The sequence below is a fragment of the Muscardinus avellanarius genome (genome assembly GCF_963383645.1).
Source record: "Muscardinus avellanarius genome assembly, chromosome: 13".
Lineage (NCBI taxonomy): Eukaryota > Metazoa > Chordata > Mammalia > Rodentia > Gliridae > Muscardinus > Muscardinus avellanarius.
This window is the reverse complement of record NC_137799.1, coordinates 56,244,423-56,263,644: the sequence shown is the minus strand read 5'-3', so window position 1 is coordinate 56,263,644 and position 19,222 is coordinate 56,244,423. Positions and strand designations below refer to the sequence as shown.

Here is a 19,222-nt window from a genome sequence, read left to right as displayed (position 1 = left end):
TTGGTTCAGGTTATAGAATAAGTGCTGCTAATGCCAGACAAAGCTTGGTCTGTGCACACTGCTGGTGTAGCTGCTAAACAGCACCATGCAGGTCACAGGTGAAGAGGCTGAGAGCAGAGATCCAGGAAAGGCCTGAATTCACGTGCAGCCTGCTGAATCTAATGGAACATTTGGCAGACCAGGTCAGCACCACGGACAGCGCTGTGAAGCCTTGGTGGGAATCTGAAAGGCTTGGCTGTTGGCATGGAAAAATTGCACTCAGGTCCTGGTTCCCCCTCTTCCTAGCTAAAGAAATCTATCATGTGCAGGTAATTTAATTTATGCAATCCTCAATTTCACATGAACACATATTAAAAGCTAAATTACAGTGAAAGTCTGTGTCAGTTATACAAATTAAAGATATTAATATTGTTTTCATTAACCTTCCATTTTGAATCAATGGCCTTTCCTAACCTAAAGTCATATTATGTTAAGGAAAATTTCTAGCTTTTCCTTAGAGTGTGAAATGAAAGTTAAGTAAGCGGTGGAAGAAAATAGGATACTACAAGCAAATACACACTTGTTGGTGAGAGAAGGAAGTCAGAATTTGCTGTATATCTTGTGGGTTCAGATACAGGTTCCTGTAGTTACTATGCCACATAATTTATCTAACAACTCCATGTACCAAGCAGAGAGTAGTCAGTCCATGGGGCTCACCCCACAGTGTGTTTCTTCTGTTATTGCTGGGGCGTGGGCAGAACTGGCATCTGGCATGTAGGGCTGAAGTGAAAGAACCCCAGTGTCTGCTTTCCCAAGAGTGCTTGTCTGAAGGCTTTCCTGATGATAGAAAGCAGGAGCAGAGAGGGTAAAAGGTCTGTCACTGTCCTGGGCATGGTGATGCATGCCTGTCATCCCAGTACTTGAGAGGCTGTGTCTCAGGATTGAGGCCAGCCTCAGCAACTTAGACCCTCAGGCACTTAGAGAGACCTTATTTAAAAATTTAAAAAGGGCTGCCGGGCGTGGTGGCGCACGCTTGTAATCCCCGCGCTTGGGAGGCAGAGACAGGAGGATCGCGCAGGTTCGAAGCCAGCCGTGTGTGCTGGCTTAGGAGACCCAGTTTCCAAATAAAAAAATGTAAAAATAGATCTGGGAGCGTAGCCCGGAGATAGAAGGGCTTCCAGGAACCCCAGTACCACCAAAAAAAATAAAAAAAACAATAAAAAAAATAAAAAGGGCTGCAAGTATATCTCAGAGTCAGAATGCCTCCTCCAGCCCCACACCTCCAGTCCTATAAGGGGGTATAAGTGCTTCCAAAGCTAGAAGAAGCTAGACATCCAGAGGCCCCTTCAGAGGAAGATGAACCCGCACGCTGGGTTAACCCAAGTTGCTGCTGAGATGGCTGCATGTTGGCCAGAGCGAGGATGCTCTGCAAAGACTCTCACCCCAGAGCAAGTGAAGGAAACCAAAGTGCATGCTTTGTTATCTGTGCATGATAACTTTGGGTAATACAGTGATGTTTTAGGAGAATACATCAAATTGCTTTTAAAATTAGGGCATTTTAAAAGGAATGAAAATCTTGTGTCTTTTTTTTAATATTCCTGTCTTTAATGAAACTAGAATTTTTTTCATGTGATCTCTTTATACATTTCTTTACCCTTGAGTCAGTATTTCATAAACAAATAGGCTATTGACTTTATTAGCGTGCATTTTACATGTTGCAAATTATCATTTGAATATGCTGATTAATAAGTATATATACATGGTAATGATAAATGATTGGGGACCAAAGAAATGCCCTTGATATCTTTACATATAGTTGTCTTCTGTCTGTAAAGATGTGTAAACAGCTGTAGGAAGCTGTGTAAACTGGTGTTCAAGTTCTTTTATCTGAAAATCAGCTAGGCTGATTCTTTTTCCTTAACATTTGATAGATGCTTGTGATTATCTGTTCAATAGCCCATTGAGGAGTGGTTTGAAGTAGCAATTTTCAGATCCATTTTCAGAGGGAAGTGGATGATGCTGTTCCTTAGACCTCTCACAAGGAAAATGTCAGTGATTAGATATTTGTATCATGCTTTATATAATAGAAAGAGCACCAGTGTTGAAATCAGAAGATACAAGTGTGAATTCTTGCTTTGGCACCCACAGAGGGTTACTTAAATCCTGAATCCTAGTTTTCTGTATGAAAATGAAACTGTCAGCCGGGCGTGGTGGCGCACACTTATAATCCCAGCATTTGGGAGGCTGAGACTGGAGGATCGCGGTTCGCAGACAGCCTCAGCTACACCCTCTGCAACTAGGTGAGACTCTGTTTCAAAATAAAGAATAAAAAATAGGGCAGGGATTATAGCTCAGATGTTGAATGCCCCTGGGTTCCATCCCGAGACCCGCAAAAAAAAAAAGAAAAAAAAAAAAAGAAACTGTCCACCTAATTCAGGGTATGGTTGCAAGAAGACATTGGGAGATACTCCTGAAAGCTCTTAAAAACTTTTGATACACCTTTGTATGTTAAACTATAATACATGTCTTTTGTGGTTACTCTCCACAGAAAGTGAGTGAGAAAGTTGGAGGAGCTGAAGGAACCAAGCTCGATGATGACTTCAAAGAGATGGAGAGGGTAAGTGCCCCACCCCTTAGAGTTCCTTTTGACATGAAATTGTCCATCCTAGGAAGGGAAGGGGAAGCTATTCTCTAATGGCATCTGATAATACATTTTGTTGTTTTTTTTTAAAAGACTCTCCTTATTGTATATATTTTAAAACAGTAAATCTAAAGTATCCTGAGAATAAAACCAGAGTAAAGGTGAAATGTCACAATGTACATTGTGACTTTACCCTCACTTTCCCAAAAGTGAGGACATAATGATAAGAGAGCTAGCGCTTGTATTGCGTGAGGTGGGAGGAAAGGAAGATGAGAATGATGTCTCAGATTTGGGGAGGTTTTGATCCACTTTCTGGCTAGAGGACTGTCCTGACACGATGTCAGCTAGAGGTAGTAGGGTGAATGGAGAGGACACCATTTTACACTCCTTGTTGCAAAGTCCATTCATTGCCCAGAGACACTCTTAATAAAAGTAAAACAAGAACCAATACTGGGGAAATTTATTAAGTATTAAAAATAATGTAAATAATTTAGAGTTCTGCCTGAAAAATTGCAGCTTCTCAGCAAGTACAGGAGAACAAATACCTCATTTTATTTCTCTTGGGACATAAGCCATATTTTTTTCTTTCACTTTGAGGCTATCTGTAGCACATGTTGGCTTATGTTGAAGAGTGTGTATTGAATTATACAAAGAAATATTTTAGTTGTTAAATTGCTGGTGGGTAATGGATCTGGGGGTATAAATCCTATAACTTGGACAGAAAAGAATGTTGTAAATCTATAATAACTAGAAACTAAATATAAGCATTATTATCAATATTGTCTGTACAGCATTGTAACAAGGCATTTTTTCTTTATACTGGTTTTGGTTGTACTGTAGGTTTTTTAGGGATTTGATATTTTTCTTAATCCACATCATTTTTAATGGGCTACTTCAGTTTTGCTGTTTTTGTTACATTTGTGAATAGTCAAACAAAATTCCTAGGTGCTTCCTGCCTGGTCTTTTTTAGTTTTTCTCCTGAGTAATTTATTGACACAATATTTGTTTTATGCCTCCTATGAGCCAGGTAGGTAGGATATAGACAAGGTCCCAAGCATGTGAAGTTTATAGTTTAAGGGGGGAGGGATGGGACTTAGAGACACAATGGCCATTGTGGCAAAGCCCATGAAACATGGTGCTTGTGCCCATGACACAGAGGGAACTTTCTACACACGGGCGTCAGGGAGCCCTACATGCTATTTAAGCAATGATGTTGGGTTGAATAAGACTTAGAACCTAGTGTTTCTGGTAAAGGAACAACATCGAAGCAGGCCACAGAGAGAATATCTGAGTTCCTGAAAACCAGATGAGTTGTCAGGAGGTGCAGGAGTCTTGTGAAAGAAGTCTGCCTGGTGTTTCAGGGATTCTGGCTGAGTTCTTCAGATGGGCAGCCAATGCAAGGCAGATTGGTGGAGGTGTTTTATAGGGGAGTCCTGAGTTCTAGTCAGAAGCCTGGAAAGCCGGCCTCTTATACCTAATACCTGACAGCTACTTTACCCAACTGGACTCAAGTCTGTGTTGTTTCTTATTTTTCATTTCTGGATAGTTACACATACTACCTGATCTTTAAGCGAAGCTGGTAACCAATGATATTCATAGTTGTGGAAATAGTATTCTACTCACCCTTTTTCTCCAGCACCTGCATCTGTAGATACTGACACACATTCCCAGAATGGCTTGGTCCCTCTCCCTGTGATTGGCGTTGCCCCTCATTATACATGGCCCATGGGTCTGTTAATTTGCACTGGCCTCTCTCTACTCCAGCTTGCTTAGTCCCCCTTTTTATCCTTGGAATCTCCTCTTCCTCTACCTCTCCTCAGATCGTTTATAGTTTGCAATATGCCCAGAGCCATGCTGTTATGACAGAGTAGGCAGGTATTTAGCAATTTACAACTAAGCACCAGGTGTCAGAAGTTAGTCTTGAGCCAGGCGTGGTGGCACAGTCTTGGAATCCCAGTACTTGGGAGGCTGAGACAGGAGGATCTCAGGCTCACAGCCAGCCTCAGCAACTTAGGCCCTCCGCAACTTAGGGAGACCCTGTTTCAAAGGAAAGAATAAAAATATAGTTGGGGTGTAGCTTGGAGACAGAATTCCCCTGTGTTCAATACCCAGAATTACCAAAAGAAAAAAAAATGTAGTCTTGATTTTAATAGCTGACAAAACTAGAGCTAACAAGCTAGGCAGCTCACTTTCTAAGCTAAGACAACTTTTCTCTTTCTTAAATAAGAAATTTGGAGAACCGAGTTTACTACTGGACAGCTAATTAGCGCTTTGGAGACTTATTTTGCTATGAGATCTATGCCATTCTTTCAAACTAACTAAAATGAAAGAGGATCTTGCAAGGGTTTTACTTTCAGCAAAAGACCACAGACATCTCAGAGTCTAAAGTATAAAATTTATTTTTTATATTAAATTTCCAAAGCTTTTATTTCAAAATATACATTTCCTGCAATAAAGTAAACGTTTTTTGTGTGGTACTGGGGGTGGAACCCAGGGGCTTTTCTACCTCCAGGCTATACTCCCAGAACTATATTTTTTTATTTGGAAACAGGGCCTCACTAAGTTGCTGAGAGCCTCACTAAGTAGCTGAGGCTGGCTTTGAACCTGCATGATCCTCCTGTCTCAGCCTCCCAAGTGCGGGGATTACAAGTGTGGGCCACCACGCTCTGCTAAAGTAAACTTATTACTGTTCAAAAATTCTGACTTTGGGGTTTTACCCAGATAACTTAAGAGATTGGGATTTCAGTGTTAGAGTTTTATTCCATTTCATCTCACACACCTTCTGACCTACCCATGGCTCTGTTGCAAATTGTGTACTCTACCTGTACTTGATTCACTTAAAAGTATAAGATTTTTATGATAATGGAAAAGCCTTTGCTTTGGATTTAGATCCTCAAATCGTTTGTTTCTTGTTAGTTTGTCTATTAGAGTATTTTTTGACCAGTGTTCCCAAGCCTTCAGAAGAACTACCTTTCCACAGTTGGTTTTCAGATCATCAAGCATTTGAAGTAGAGAGGCCTTTGTTCAGCTATATTCTCAGAGGCGCAATTAGACAACAAAATGAAATAAATGAGCGGTCTGCATGAGCAGCTCTACTGGGAGAGAAGTGGGTATTCCTAGAGGTAGTTTCTCTAATAACTGCCCAGCTGCTTTCCCACTGAGATGCAGCAAAACCCCCTTGTGTGTCTTCCAGCCCTGTAGCCTCCCTGAGCTGATTGGGTGGAATCCTGTGGCTGTGTTTTCTCTGCTGAACCCTCCCACAAGGAGTCCTTTCTTTCTCTTAAGTGCCATGCATGGAGTTGTTTTTGTTTTAGAATTACCTCGTATCTGTATCTGTTGCTTAGGGGGCTTCTTTAAAAACAGGCTACATTCCTCATTCTGGTGCTGATTTTGGGTGGATTTGTTCTTTGAGAGGCTGCAGATTTGTTATTGTTAAGAGAAAGTTCTGAAATTTAAGGAACTTCTGGTTCCTTCCCAAATTTCCATCAGCTGCTGCAGTGATTCTTTGGTTTTGTTGGTGTGCTGCTTTGTTCATTATTTCACTTGGAAAATCTGTAAATGCTTCCATGTGCCAGGCAGTGTGCTGAGCTAAGTCCTAAAGTTTCTCTTGTCCCTGAATGTATGGATAATACAGAGTTCTTAGCCTAAGAGTATAGTGTCTTTTTACAATCTAAAAAAAAATACATATATATATCTTGCGAGATTCTTTCTATTTAAACTAAAAGGGGTTCTAGGGTTGGAATCATGGCTATAGGCTCTTTAATAAAAACTGAATTCTTCTGAGAAGGCAGCCTCAAGTTTTAAGAAAGACAAGATGTTGAAAACAGAAAAGCTTTTATTCCATAGGAGAGTGAGGAGGTAAGGATTGTTGGCAGAATGGGATGTGGCAAAAGGCTGGTAGGACAGTATCTATGGCCAGTATCTTCATACATTTAATTAGTTCTTGGATTTGAAAGGGATTCAGTCCTTCTATCTAACCCTAAGTGGGAGAACTATGATTAATGAATGGAAGCCATGGGTAGATAGATTCTGTCTCAATACTAGAAAGATTGGGGGGGGGGTGCTAATCGCAGCTGTTAATAAAAAAGAAGTCCCAGAAATTACTGAATTACCTGTCACTACCCACTTGAAACAGAAACTAAACCCACAGTAACCAGCTATTATGTGAAACACACTCGTCATTTCTTGAGTTTCATAGTAATTTGTTACTAGTAACATCACATTTTAATGATGTCACTCTTACTTGAATTTCAGTGATATCCTTTAAATGGGAGAAAAAGGGATAAAGGTCCAGTCAGCATGTTCAGAGTAACATACAACCCCAAGTGGGCCCATGGGCACCTGCCTGTGGTAGGTGTCTCCTTGTGGAATGGCGGTGAAGTAGGTGTGGATCACTGGGCCAAGATACTCACCTGCTAGGTAGAGCTGTAGAATGGCTGAGCCTTGCCAAACAAAATGAGCTTCAGAGACACCTTTCTGTTAGACCTGAAATTCCAGGAGGACAAGCCCCCTCTCAGCTACAAGTGAATAGTTTTCCCAAGCTGGTATGCATTGAAGGCAGTGCTCAAGAAAATTAGCAAAATAATCATACTGGGGTTCGAAAAACACTACCAGTTCTCAGATTTTCTGAATACATTCAATATCCGTTTTAAAGCAAGGCAGTCTAGGGACAGGCAAGTTACTCTCTGATTCAGGAGGGAGCTCATGAACACTTCTTTCTGGGATCAGCCTGTGTCTTCCTGCTAGACAGGACTTTCCCAGGATGCTGATTTCTTCATCTCTGTGACCTGTTTGTTTAACTGTTCTCATTCAGGATGTGGGAATGTGCATATTCTTTTCAGGGTGCTGGGGACAGAACCCAGGGACATCACTACCTCTGAGTTATATCCCAGCCCTAATTTTTATTCTTTATTTTGAAACAAGGTCTTACTAAGTAGCTGAGGCTCTTCCATGAACCTGTGATCCTCTAGTCTCAGACTCCAAGTATTGGGATTAACAAGTGTGCACCACTTGTGTATATTCTGAATTGTTGCATTTCCTTAATTTTTTTTTTTTGGTGGTACTGGGGATGGAACCCTTCTACCTCCAGGCTACACTCCCAGAACTATTTTATAATTTGGAAACAGGGTCTCTTAAGCCAGCAAGGCTGGCTTTGAACCTGCGCGATCCTCCTCTCTCCGCCTCCCAAGTGTTAGTGATTTACAAGTATAATCACGCCTGGCACATTTCCTTAATTTTGGTGATAGAAAAAGCTTTTAGTATTTCATTCCACATTTTAATTTCTTGTGAGTTGCCCATGTTCAAGAAGGTGCATAATTCATTTGCTTATTATTGATTACCAAACCCACAAACTACCTGTGCTCCGTCTAAGGTGTCCAGTTTTCTCTTAAGCTCTGTTCTGCTCCCCTGTGCACCATCTGGTAGACAATATATAATCACATCTTTTCAGTGTTTTCCTTGCCCCATAAAGAATGCTAAGTTGTTCATGTGCACATCTACTTAAGTTCAGGAAACACTGACTTATATTTGGTCCAGGGGAGGGTGGTTCTATTCAGATGCCTCTAGAACAATAACTTCATTCAGTGCCTTTTGGTTTTCTAGTATCTTGTCTCTAAAGTCTGAGACAGCTGGAGACTGATCAATATAATTCTTAGATTCAGCATCGCTCACTTAGTGAGGCTGGCACCTGGGGTCAGGGATCGTATGTTTTCTGGTGTGTTGGGCTTCAGGGGCTATAGGGCCTCTGAGGTCTCTGCTGCAACTTCTCATGAGTGCCGCTGGAGAAAACCGCAACCACTGACAGTGTTTAAATGAATGAGTGTTGTGGCCGTGTTTCAGTGAAACCTTATCTCAGGACACCAATTTGAATTTCATGTAATTATTATGCACAATGAAATAGTAGTCCTATTTTGATTTTTATTTTGTGGATCTATTTAAAAATGTAAAAATAGGTTAGTGGCCACCCCAGATCTGGCTCACTGGCCACAGTTTGCCAATCCCTGACTTAGCATGAAGAAGAAATTGTTAGAGTTAGAAATTAGAGTGAGTAATAAGGTTGAGAAAGGCATTTCTGCCCCTAACCAATGTAAGTTACAAGTCTGGTTAGTGGAGAAAGAACCTCTTGAGCCGGGCATGGTGGCACACGCTTGTAATCCCCAGGCTTGGGAGGCTGAGAGAGGAGGATCGCACAGGTTCGAAGCCAGCCTCAGCTACTTCGTGAGGCTCTCAGCAACTTAGTGATACCCTGTTTCCAAATAAAATGGAAAATAGGTCTGGGAGTATAGCCCGGAGGTAGAAAGCCTCTGGGTTCCACCCCCAGGACTACCAAAAAAAAAAAAAAAAAAAAAAACCTCTTGACTCTGAAGTATTAAGAGCTGCTAGAATTTTGATATTGAGAAAACTGAAGGAAAAAAGACCACAAGAATATGCCTATGATATTGCCATCAAACCTTATATCACTCAGAAGTTTTTTATTTATTAAAAAATGCCTGTATTTGGTACATTTATAGTTTATCTCCTTTAATCAGTGTTCTCCTATCGCCTCCTTGCCCAATTCCAGAAAAAATTAGTTAAAGATGCACACTCCAAAGCTCATGGGTTTAGAAGTTGTAATTTAGGGTGCATTAAAATTTGCTTTCAAGAGCTGGGGGTGGTGGTGCAGGCTTGTAATCTCAGCATTCAGGAGGCTGAGTCCAGAGCATCTTGGTTCGTGGACAGCCCCAGCTACTTAGTGAGGCCCTCCACAACTTAGTGAGATCCTGTTTCAAAATAAAGAATAAAAAATATGGCAGGGGGTGTGGCTTGGAAGTCGAATGACCCTGGGTTCCATACCCAGTACCACAAAAAAATGTTTTCAAAAAATTAGAAAATTTAGCATTGAAGAAAGCTATAGGTCATAAGTTCAAAATTAAACTGTGCTTAACTGGGAATAAGCTTGATAATAAATGATTTAAGTATAAAATCTTCTCCATGTTAATTTTGTCAGGCCTGATGATAAGAGAATATTACTTAAATGTTTCTTGTTTAGATATATAAATAGCTTTCTCAGCAAGTACTTAACAGGGCACAATCAGGATTGTCCTTGGCTCATGGTCTTTGGCTTGTTTATGGTCAACCTAGTATAGTTTAGCAAAGAGTCTTCAACATTATATTGAGGGAAGTGATGGAGAGCAATGAGGAATTAGTCTCCTACAGGTAGTGATGCTAAAATAGCTTATGGTCATGAGACAGTTCAGTTCTGGTGCTCTTTCTTAGAAACCTAATCCATGACCTTGGAAATTACCATGCTTCACAAATAACACTAGCTATGTGATCATTTTCCACATTTTACTCCTCTAGGCCTCAGACTTACACATTTGAAAAATTAAGGCTTTGGGCTAGTTGTGCTGCAGGTCTCTTCCCCTTATGTTCGTTAACGGGAGCAAGTGGTTATCTGAGCTTGATCCAGAGCAAGAGCCTAGTGAACAAATTTGCTAAAAGTTGTTCCTTGTTGGGAGTATGTCATGAAAATGAAGTACAGACATAACTGTATTGGATAGTTTTTCCAAATGCGGGTTTTAAGTAAGGTCATTTTATACCCTTATTGAAAAGGTTTAGATAGAGCTTGTTCTATAATGATGCCTCGATTAAGTAACCAGAATTGTTGATGGCATCTGTGTGTGGTATAGACTCCTTCCTGGGAGACTTTGGTCAAGCCACAGGATACATACTAGTATAGTTTTATTCCCAGTTCCCTTTTTTAGGTTTAATCCCACTCTGGGGACCAAACATAATACTCTAATATTGGTATCTCCAAGATTTCTGTACCTCCTCTGGGTTTTAACCAAGCAAGTGGCCTCTTTACAGAACTTGAGCCCAAATACTGGACTTTCTGTTTGCAGAGCACAATGGGAGAGGGGTTCCACACATGAATGAGAACTGCTTTTCACAGTCTTCTTTACTTACTCACCTGTGGATCATGTGAGGTAAGCACTGCTGGCACCACCTCTGTTGATGCACCTTTGATATCGGGGTGTGTGATCCAGCAGATCAGCATGGGAGAGCCTCCCTTCTGTAGGGCTAGGGCTAAAACAGTTTTTGTAGGTGAAGCTTCAACAAACCCCTGTTCATGTGGGCCTTAGCACGAACTACCTTCCAGCCCTGACTTGGTCTCTCTCCTCAGGTTGGGGATGCCTGTCTCCTGTCTTCTCAGGAGGAGGTTTTGCTTTTAGGAAGTCTAGGGTAGTATTTAGGAACATGGTCTCTGGAGCAATTGTCTTAAAGTTTTGTATCTATTTTCTCATGTATAAAGATATTTAGCTCTCCTAGACCAGTTTGTGATGAATAGAAATCATCTTATAATGATGATATAATTATTATTAAGGACAGAGATGGAGGAAAATTCAAAATTAATCCCCTCCCAGCTGCAGATGGTTTTAAGATATCAAATGAACATCAGACAATTCAAGGTTTCTGGCATTCTTTCTTGGAAACTTCCATCTTTGGAATTAATTTTCTTGCCATGATAGCCACTGAGGATGTCTGGGCACATTTGACATCCAATTCCCTAATCTCTGTGAGATAGCAGGATATCTGTATTTGTCCTTCTGTTACTCATGTTCTGTGGACTTTTAGTATGTTTGTGTTATGTATAACCTCTGAATTCATTCTCTGGCATTAAAAATTCTGTGACTTGAAGCCAGGCGTGGTGGCACATGCTTGTAATCCCCACGCTTGGGAGGCAGAGACAGGAGGATCGTGCGGGTTCGAAGCCAGCTGAGCTGGCTTAAGAGACCCTGTTTCCAAATTAAAAAGTATAAAAATAGGTCTGGGATATATCCTGGAGGTAGAAGGGTTTCCAGGAACCCCAGTACCACCAAAAAGAAAAAAAGAAAGAAAGAAAAGAAAAGAAAAGAAAAAAAAAGTAAAAAGAAAAAAATTCTGTGACTTGAGCACATAGAAGTTAACTGATATTTTACTTATATTTCCAGGACCTCCATGTATGACTGAAAAAGCTGTGTGGTTAGACCTGGGCACTGTAGCCCACACCTGTGATCCCAGTACTTGGGAGGCAGAGACCAGATGACCGCAGGTTCAAGGCCAGTGTGTAGTAACAGAGGGAGACAATTTCAAAATATAAATGTAATATAGGACTGGGTAGAATACCTCTGACTAAAGTCTCTAGTACCCCCCCAACACACACACACACACACACACACTTACACACACACACATTCACACATTATACAGTGCACAACTACAGGGGGGCAACAGAGCTAATCACCTAATTACTGCTTATTATAAATTCAGATCTAAGACATTTTTTGTGGTACTGGGGGTGGAACCCAGGGGCTTTTTCACCTCCAGGCTCTACTTCCAGACCTATTTTATACTTTATTTGGAAACAGGGTCTCACTAAGTTGCTGAGAGCCTCACTCAGTAGCTGAGGCTGGCTTTGAACCTGTGAGATCCTCCTGTCTCTGCCTCCCAAGCACTGTGATTATAAGTGTGCACCACCACACCCAGCCATATCTATAACATTTTAAATTCGAGTCAATCTAAAGGGCATAGTTCATAATTCATAGGCAAGCTAGCATTTCTAAAATAAGATGCTTTTTAAGGTAACTTTATACCATAACCTCACAATAGAAATGTATTTATTCTGTTTATCCCCATAATAGCAAACATATAAGCATATAGTTATATGACTACCATGATATGGGAAAATTATTAGGTATTGAAAAACTGAACTGTAAGATAAAATGTTTTAATATGTAGATTACAGAATAAAAGGGAGTTTACTATATCCAAGGCTGATTTATTTTTTTGTTTTATTTTATTTTACTTTTTTTTAATTACTCTTCATTCAGTGGTACTAGGGCTTGAACCCAGGGAGACTTCTACCTCTGAGCTACATCCCTAGCCCTATTTTATTTTTTGTTTTGAATCAGGGTCTTACTCAGTTGCAGAGGGCCTTGATAAGTAGCTGAGGCTAACTGTGAATATACATGTAATGGGATTACAGATATGTGCCAGAACTCCCAGCTTTCAAGGCTGATTTTATATGCAGATACAATAAACTGTACAAGTTTATTAGCTTTGAGAGAAAAGCCTTTGATCTCTATTTAATAAACACAAAAATTCTCATGGATTTAGTTGATATCTGAGTTTATGGTTGAGTTAATGCCTTTTTACTAATACTTATACCATATACTGCAAACATGTACCTTGAGTGGGTAGATGTGTTTATTCCCATCAGTCATTTTTCCTGTAGTATGAAAGAGTGGGACACACATTGATAAGGAAAGGATTTTAGGGACCTAATTGCACTGAGCAGCTTCTGCCCCCTCTCCACATGGGGAAAGGGGCCTTCAAAAGCCCTGGTGAACAGCAAATACTGACCATTCAGAAGTTTTAGAGATAGATTTTAGCACCAAGATGATGTGTGTGTGTGTGTGTGTGTGTGTGTGTGTGTGTGTGTGTGCGCGCGCGCGCGCGCGCGCGCGCGCGCGCGTATGTATGTGTTTTACTGGTGATTAAACCCAGAGGCATACTAGCTCCAGGCTATACCCTCAGCCCTTTTTAAATTTCTGTTTTGAAACTGGATCTCACTTGGCTGGTTGCTATTGACCCTGAGATATCCTGTCTCAGCCTCCCAAGTACTGGGATTACTGGTGTGTGCCACTATGCCAGGCTGCACCAAGATTTCTTTTTAGAATTAACTATATGTGGATGGACTGTCTAAAGTGGTTTGCTAAAGATTTTTCTATCCTTATGATATTCTCAGAAGTTAAATAAAAACTTTCCCTCTCTTACTTGAGTAAGTAGAGTTGAAGTAACTTTCATTAGGATGGTGACACCTGCCATCATGCCTGGCCCTTTGTAGGCATTCAGAAAATGCCTCTGAGGCAAAATATAATTCAGCATCTCCACCTTATACTTGCCAGAAGATAATGAAGTGTATTGTGAAAGAAACTTTGGATTGTTCTGAGCTTCCTCCTTGGCTTTTCAGGTCTTGATAGGCAGCTGCTGAACACAGTCATGATGCCTGCCAGCAGCTCCTCAGTGTCTCACCCTCTCCTGCAGGACTCTCATCGCTCTGTTACTCCAGCAGTGGTTGTATGGGGGCTCAAGAGACTAATGCTCTAAAACTAATCATCAGGATGTGTATTTTCTCATTTCAGAAAGTGGATGTCACCAGCAGGGCTGTGATTGAAATAATGACTAAAACCATTGAGTACCTTCAACCCAACCCAGGTAAGTGACCCTTTCAGGTACCTGGTAGAGTGCCAGGTAACTTTAGCTTCTCTTTGATAGACATCTGAGGTTTGGGGTACTTATGCATCCTCAGTCCACTTTTCTGAGATTTGACAGACATCATGTGGACTGCTTTAATTGTGCTGGGTTGAAGCTCACTCCAAAGTCACTGGAGGTCCGTGGTATTTGACAGACAGTAAGTGTGAACTTCTTGGGTGACACATAATGTCAGGGTAGCAACAAGCTCTTATTAGTTGACCTTTAGTTTTGAAAAGGTGGTAAGAAAGAAAATTGAGGTAGTTTAAGATAAGATATGTAGTTCCCAGAAGGTGTGAAAATATAGGAAGGTGAATAGCTATTGTCAAATAAAGAGGTTGAGGGTTTCTGTTCAGATGGCATCAAGGGCTCGCCTTGATTCTGACTCCTCTCCCTCTGTATTAAGGATCAGCATTTGTTCCTGTTAACCTGTTTTGTTCCGAGAGAAAGGAAATACAAAAGAGATAATGGAACTATCCTTTGAAAAGAGAACCAGGTAGAACTAGGGCCAACCTCTGCAGATCCCAGGCATAATGGAGCAGAGCAGAGCAGCCTATGTTATAAACCATCTTATTACATATCATATATACCAGTTCCTGATTGCATGATATGGATACCTGAAGCAAGGTTGAATAATTTAAGTGAGTTATATAACTATTTGAAAAAATATTTACTCTTTGGACTAGTTTCTTTGGCAGCTTAAGGTTAGAAATTTGTGTTTCTGGTGTTTCTTGGAAAGACAGTGCAGGCAATTGTTTCAGGCCCAGTGGGCTTGGATACAGAGCCCAAATGGGCAAGAAGCAAGACTAGGGGAGTTGTGAGATATGAGATAAGAAACCCAGAATCAACAGTATGCCAGCCAGCTCTCTCCTGCCCCCTGGCTGCAGCTTTGATTTGAGCTTTATTTATATAGGACAGCACAGCTGCTATTTTGAAGATGAACACCCTATGTGGGAATAACATTCTGTTTATTTTTTCTTCTTAAAACACATTAGAGATGTGATAATGTGAGTGAGGAATATATTGAAGAAAAAATGACAGGGTGTAGGAACCAGAAATTTAACTGACAAGAGATCAGATAAGTATTCAAATTGGTTACTAGCAAATTAGGTATGGAATTACCAAAAAAAAATTCCTTCATAAAGACTTCTCCATAATCTTTATATTCCACAGATACACAAAGATATCTTAGACACATATTTATCTCTTAATATTTAAACAACTGTAGTGGGTCAAATTGTGAAAAGTACTCGTCATGCTTCACTATAGGAAATCATGTGTAAGGCAAGCAATTTTTCTCTTCATTTTTGCAGAGAGCACTGAAGTACCCTGTGATTTTCTGAATGCACACTCATTATGCTGATAACATACTGTTTTGGAGCTAAACATAGGGAATGGGAGGAATATAATATTATTGAGCACTAGTGCATTTTCAGTGCAAGTTAAATACATTTTCATCTTTAAAAGTAACACTTTTTCGTAACATAAAAATAAAATGGAGTTGAACAATTTATAGTGTAAAAATGGGCTAAATACATTGTAACAAATTCTCAGTGGGGACCCTGAGTATAATAGAATTATGCCCTGTCATAGGTAGGGGTAGTTGGTTGAATAGTATGTGTCCCTACCCCATTTAAGTCTACCCCAAACCTCAGAATGTGACTTTATTTGGAAATAGGATCTTTGTAAATATAATTAAGTATTCTGAGCCAGGTGTGATAGAACACACTTGTAATCCCAGTAGACACTGAGACAAGAGGATCATGTGTTCGTGGCTAGCCTCAGCAGTTTAGTGAGATTCTGTTTCAAAATAAAAAGTAAAATACAGCTGGGGTGTAGTGTAGGGATAGAATGCTCCTGAGTTCAGTCTCTAGAACCAAAACCAAAAAAATCTTGAGATGAGCTCACTCTGAATTTAGAGAAGATTCTGAATCCCATGACAGGTTCTTATAAGAAGAGAGGGCAATTCTGACACAAGAAGATAGCTATATAAGAAATGGGCAGAAGTTCAAGTTGTGTTGTCACAAACCACAGGCTGGAAGAGGCAGGAAGGACTCCTATAGAGTGTCTGCAAAGACCCAGTAGGTCTGATGTTTCAGTTTCTGATTTCTGGTCCCCAGACCTGTGAGAGAATGAATTCTGTTGTTTTATGCCACGCAGTTTGTGATAATTTGAAGTGACATCCTTATAAAACAAATACTATAGGACAACCTTATTCTATGAAGGAAAAAACCCCCCACAAAATCCAGAGAAAATAAGGACCTTTCCCAGTTCCACACCTAGGAAGGGATGAAGCCAGGATTAGAAACCAGGCCTGCCTGTCTCCACTTTCCATTATGTGATCCCGCCTCTGAGAAGAAAGAGTTCCACTTCATGTAGATATAAGAGTCCTTCTCTCTCTGAGTGCATACAGTGGAAATTCAGAAAGGAAACAGATTGTGTGGTTGAGACTTACTTTTCTTTTGGTAAAAAGGATTAAAGAGAATGTAATTTGGGCAACGTATATTTTTAGAAATGGCATTTTTAATAGAGTACTGAATATGCTGGTTGCCAATACAATGATCTGATGATTCATTGAGAATTGAGTGGGTATCTGCCATCTAGGAGAGTGGTTAAGGCCATTACCAGGCAATCCAGGAATCGACTCCAGGAAAGCAGTTATTTCAAGTTGCATGCATAGACAAGTGTCACCCCAAAGAATTTAGAACCAAATGGAATTTTATATCATCATTCCACAGAATCTAGACAATTTGTGTTTAATAGTTAATGACAGATATGATTTAGTTCCTTAGTGAGTTTCTTGCCCTGGATTTAGACACGGCAGAGAGCTCTCAGAAGATGGCTGACTGTGTATTCTGGTTGTTCAGAACACAAGTGCCTGTTTGAAAGAGTCACAGGAGTCTGGCCTACACATAGAGGCACCAAGTCTTGGGCACAGTAGTACAGAAAGAACATGCCCAAGCTCATGTGTGTTAAATGCTTTAAGCACTCACCTCTCAGGGAGCAGAGCTGAGTCATCCTGTCTGGATAACTGGGTGCTGGTTCTGAATAAGCCAGATCTGGCTTGGTTCAGGACAGGGACTGATACCAAGTGACAAAATCACTACACAGGCCAGGGGAGTCAGTGGAAATTCATGCTTGGAAGGCGATTTGATACTACCCTGTAGATTAATCCAAAGGGTGCATGCCAGGTTTCAGATCTGTGGTCATGGAGCTTACACATCTTTGCTAGTCTTAAAACTTAGTTTCTTTTGCAATGATGGCCAAGGATGTTTTGATTCATATTCAGGAATTTATGAATATGCCTTGTGAATGTCTCATACTCATTTTTGCCCACCTCCACAGTGATATTTTTAAAAGGCAAATCTGATCATATTATCTTGCATAAAGCCCTCAATAGCTTTTCATGCTTTTAGGATTAAGTTTTAATTTTTTAGCATGGCTTAAAGCCCGCCCATCCCTCCCCACCCAGTCAGCCTGCCCCCCCCTCCCACCTCACTTGACTAGCAGCTCTTTCAGTTCCCATGTACAGGCCAGGTAAAAGCTTTCCTTGGCCCTTGTCAATGTCCCTTGCATAATCGCAGCTGCTTTTCAGGATGGTGTATGTCACACTTGTTCAATGTATGCCTATCTTGTAGCTCTATTCCCAGCCCCCAGTTCAGCTCCAGGCAGCCAGTAGGCTCTCGGCTATTTGAATAAGTGAATTATGAATTACAATCGACAGTCAGTGGCTCATGTAATAAAACTGCTCTACAAAAGATAGAAGAAAGAAGCATTCCTTCCCCCAAGCCAACAGAGCCATGCATGAAGCCAGCATTTATCAGATGCAGTTTCTAACACACAACAGCCAGTTCTAAATGATGTATTGGTAAAACTGAGACCAAGATCAGGCCCATCCCTCCAAAACTCACAGCCTAACAGCCTAAGTTGCACACACTCTGAGGAGCTTCACAACTAGCTCCTTCTGGAAGTTCCAGCTGAACTATGAGGCAGGGAAGAGTGAGTAGGGCGCAGGCCTGAAGCTGCCTTGTGAAGCAGGGCTTTTGGGAATGTGAAACAGACCTGTGGTCATGCAACTTGGACTGCGAAGTTATTCTGTTAGGAGCAGCATCACCAGTGCAGATGTCCAAGCTGTTTAATAAGTATTTTGAATTTTTTTTATGTGTGTGGTAATGGGGATGGAAAAAGAGGGCATTGTTCCTCTGAGCTACACCCCAGTCCTATTTTTCAGTCTTTTTAATTTTTGAAACAGGCTTTCACTGAGTTGCAAAGGGCCTTGCTAAGTAGCTGAGGCTGCCTGGTGAACCACAATTCTCCAGTCTCCGCCTCCCGAATGCTGGGATTGCAACAAGCATGTTTATTAAGTGAGAAATAAAAATTACACATATTAATGGGTTACCATGTAATGTTTCAATATATGTATATATTGCATAATATTTAAATCAGGTTAAATAGATCTATCTCCTACAAACATTTCCCATATCTCTCTTTCTCTCTTCTAACTCTGAATTACATACCCAGCTCTTTTTTATTTTTAGGAAACAGGTTCTCACTGAGTTGTAGAGGACTTCATCAAATTGCTGAGACTGGCCTTGAACCTGCAATACTCCTATCTTAGCCTCCCAAGTACCAAGATTATAAGTGTGTGCCACCACGCCCAGCTTATCATTTCTTTGTACTGAAAACATTCAGAATTCTTTCTTCCGGCTTTTTGAAGTATATAGTACATAATTGTTAGCTGAGCATAGTGACACATATCTGTAATCCCAGAATTTGGCAGGCTGAAACAGGACAATCACCCAGATTTGAGGCCAGCCTCAGTAATTTAGCAAAACCTTCAGCAGCTTAGCAAGATCCTGTTTCAATACAAAGACATAAACAATAAGGGGCAGAGGTAGAATGCACTGGGTTCAATCCTCATTACATAAAAGGAAAAAAGGAAAAGAAATATACGGTACATAATTGTTGTGTGTAGTCACTGTATTATGCACTCCAGTACACTGACCTGTCACTCCTATCCAAGTGTAACATAATACCCATTGGTCAGCCTTCCCCCACTCTGTACTCCACCCTACTCTGGCAACCACCACCCCATTCAACTTCCATGAGATCAACGGTTTTTAGGTTCCAGATATGAGTGAGGTTATGAGTCTTTCTATGCCTGGCTCATTTCACTTAAACATAATGATCTCCAGTTCCATTCGTGTTGTGGCAAATGGTAGGATTATATTCTTTTATGGCTGAATAGTATGTATATGTACCACATTATCCATTCATCCCCTAATAGACATTTAGGCTATTTGTATTTCTTGGATATTGTAAATAATGTTG

General features: G+C 40.6%; 1 protein-coding gene across 1 annotated transcript in view; it reads left to right on the top strand.

Annotated features, from left to right (window-relative positions):
• Positions 1–19,222, top strand: part of SH3GL2 (SH3 domain containing GRB2 like 2, endophilin A1) — a gene marked incomplete at both ends in the record, with an annotated part of 192,276 nt that overhangs the window by 142,515 nt on the left and 30,539 nt on the right. The window contains 2 exons of the mRNA XM_080708554.1: positions 2,528–2,596; positions 13,783–13,855. Of these exons, the coding sequence (XP_080564680.1) occupies positions 2,528–2,596; positions 13,783–13,855 (142 nt within the window). The remainder of the gene's footprint in view (positions 1–2,527; positions 2,597–13,782; positions 13,856–19,222) is intronic.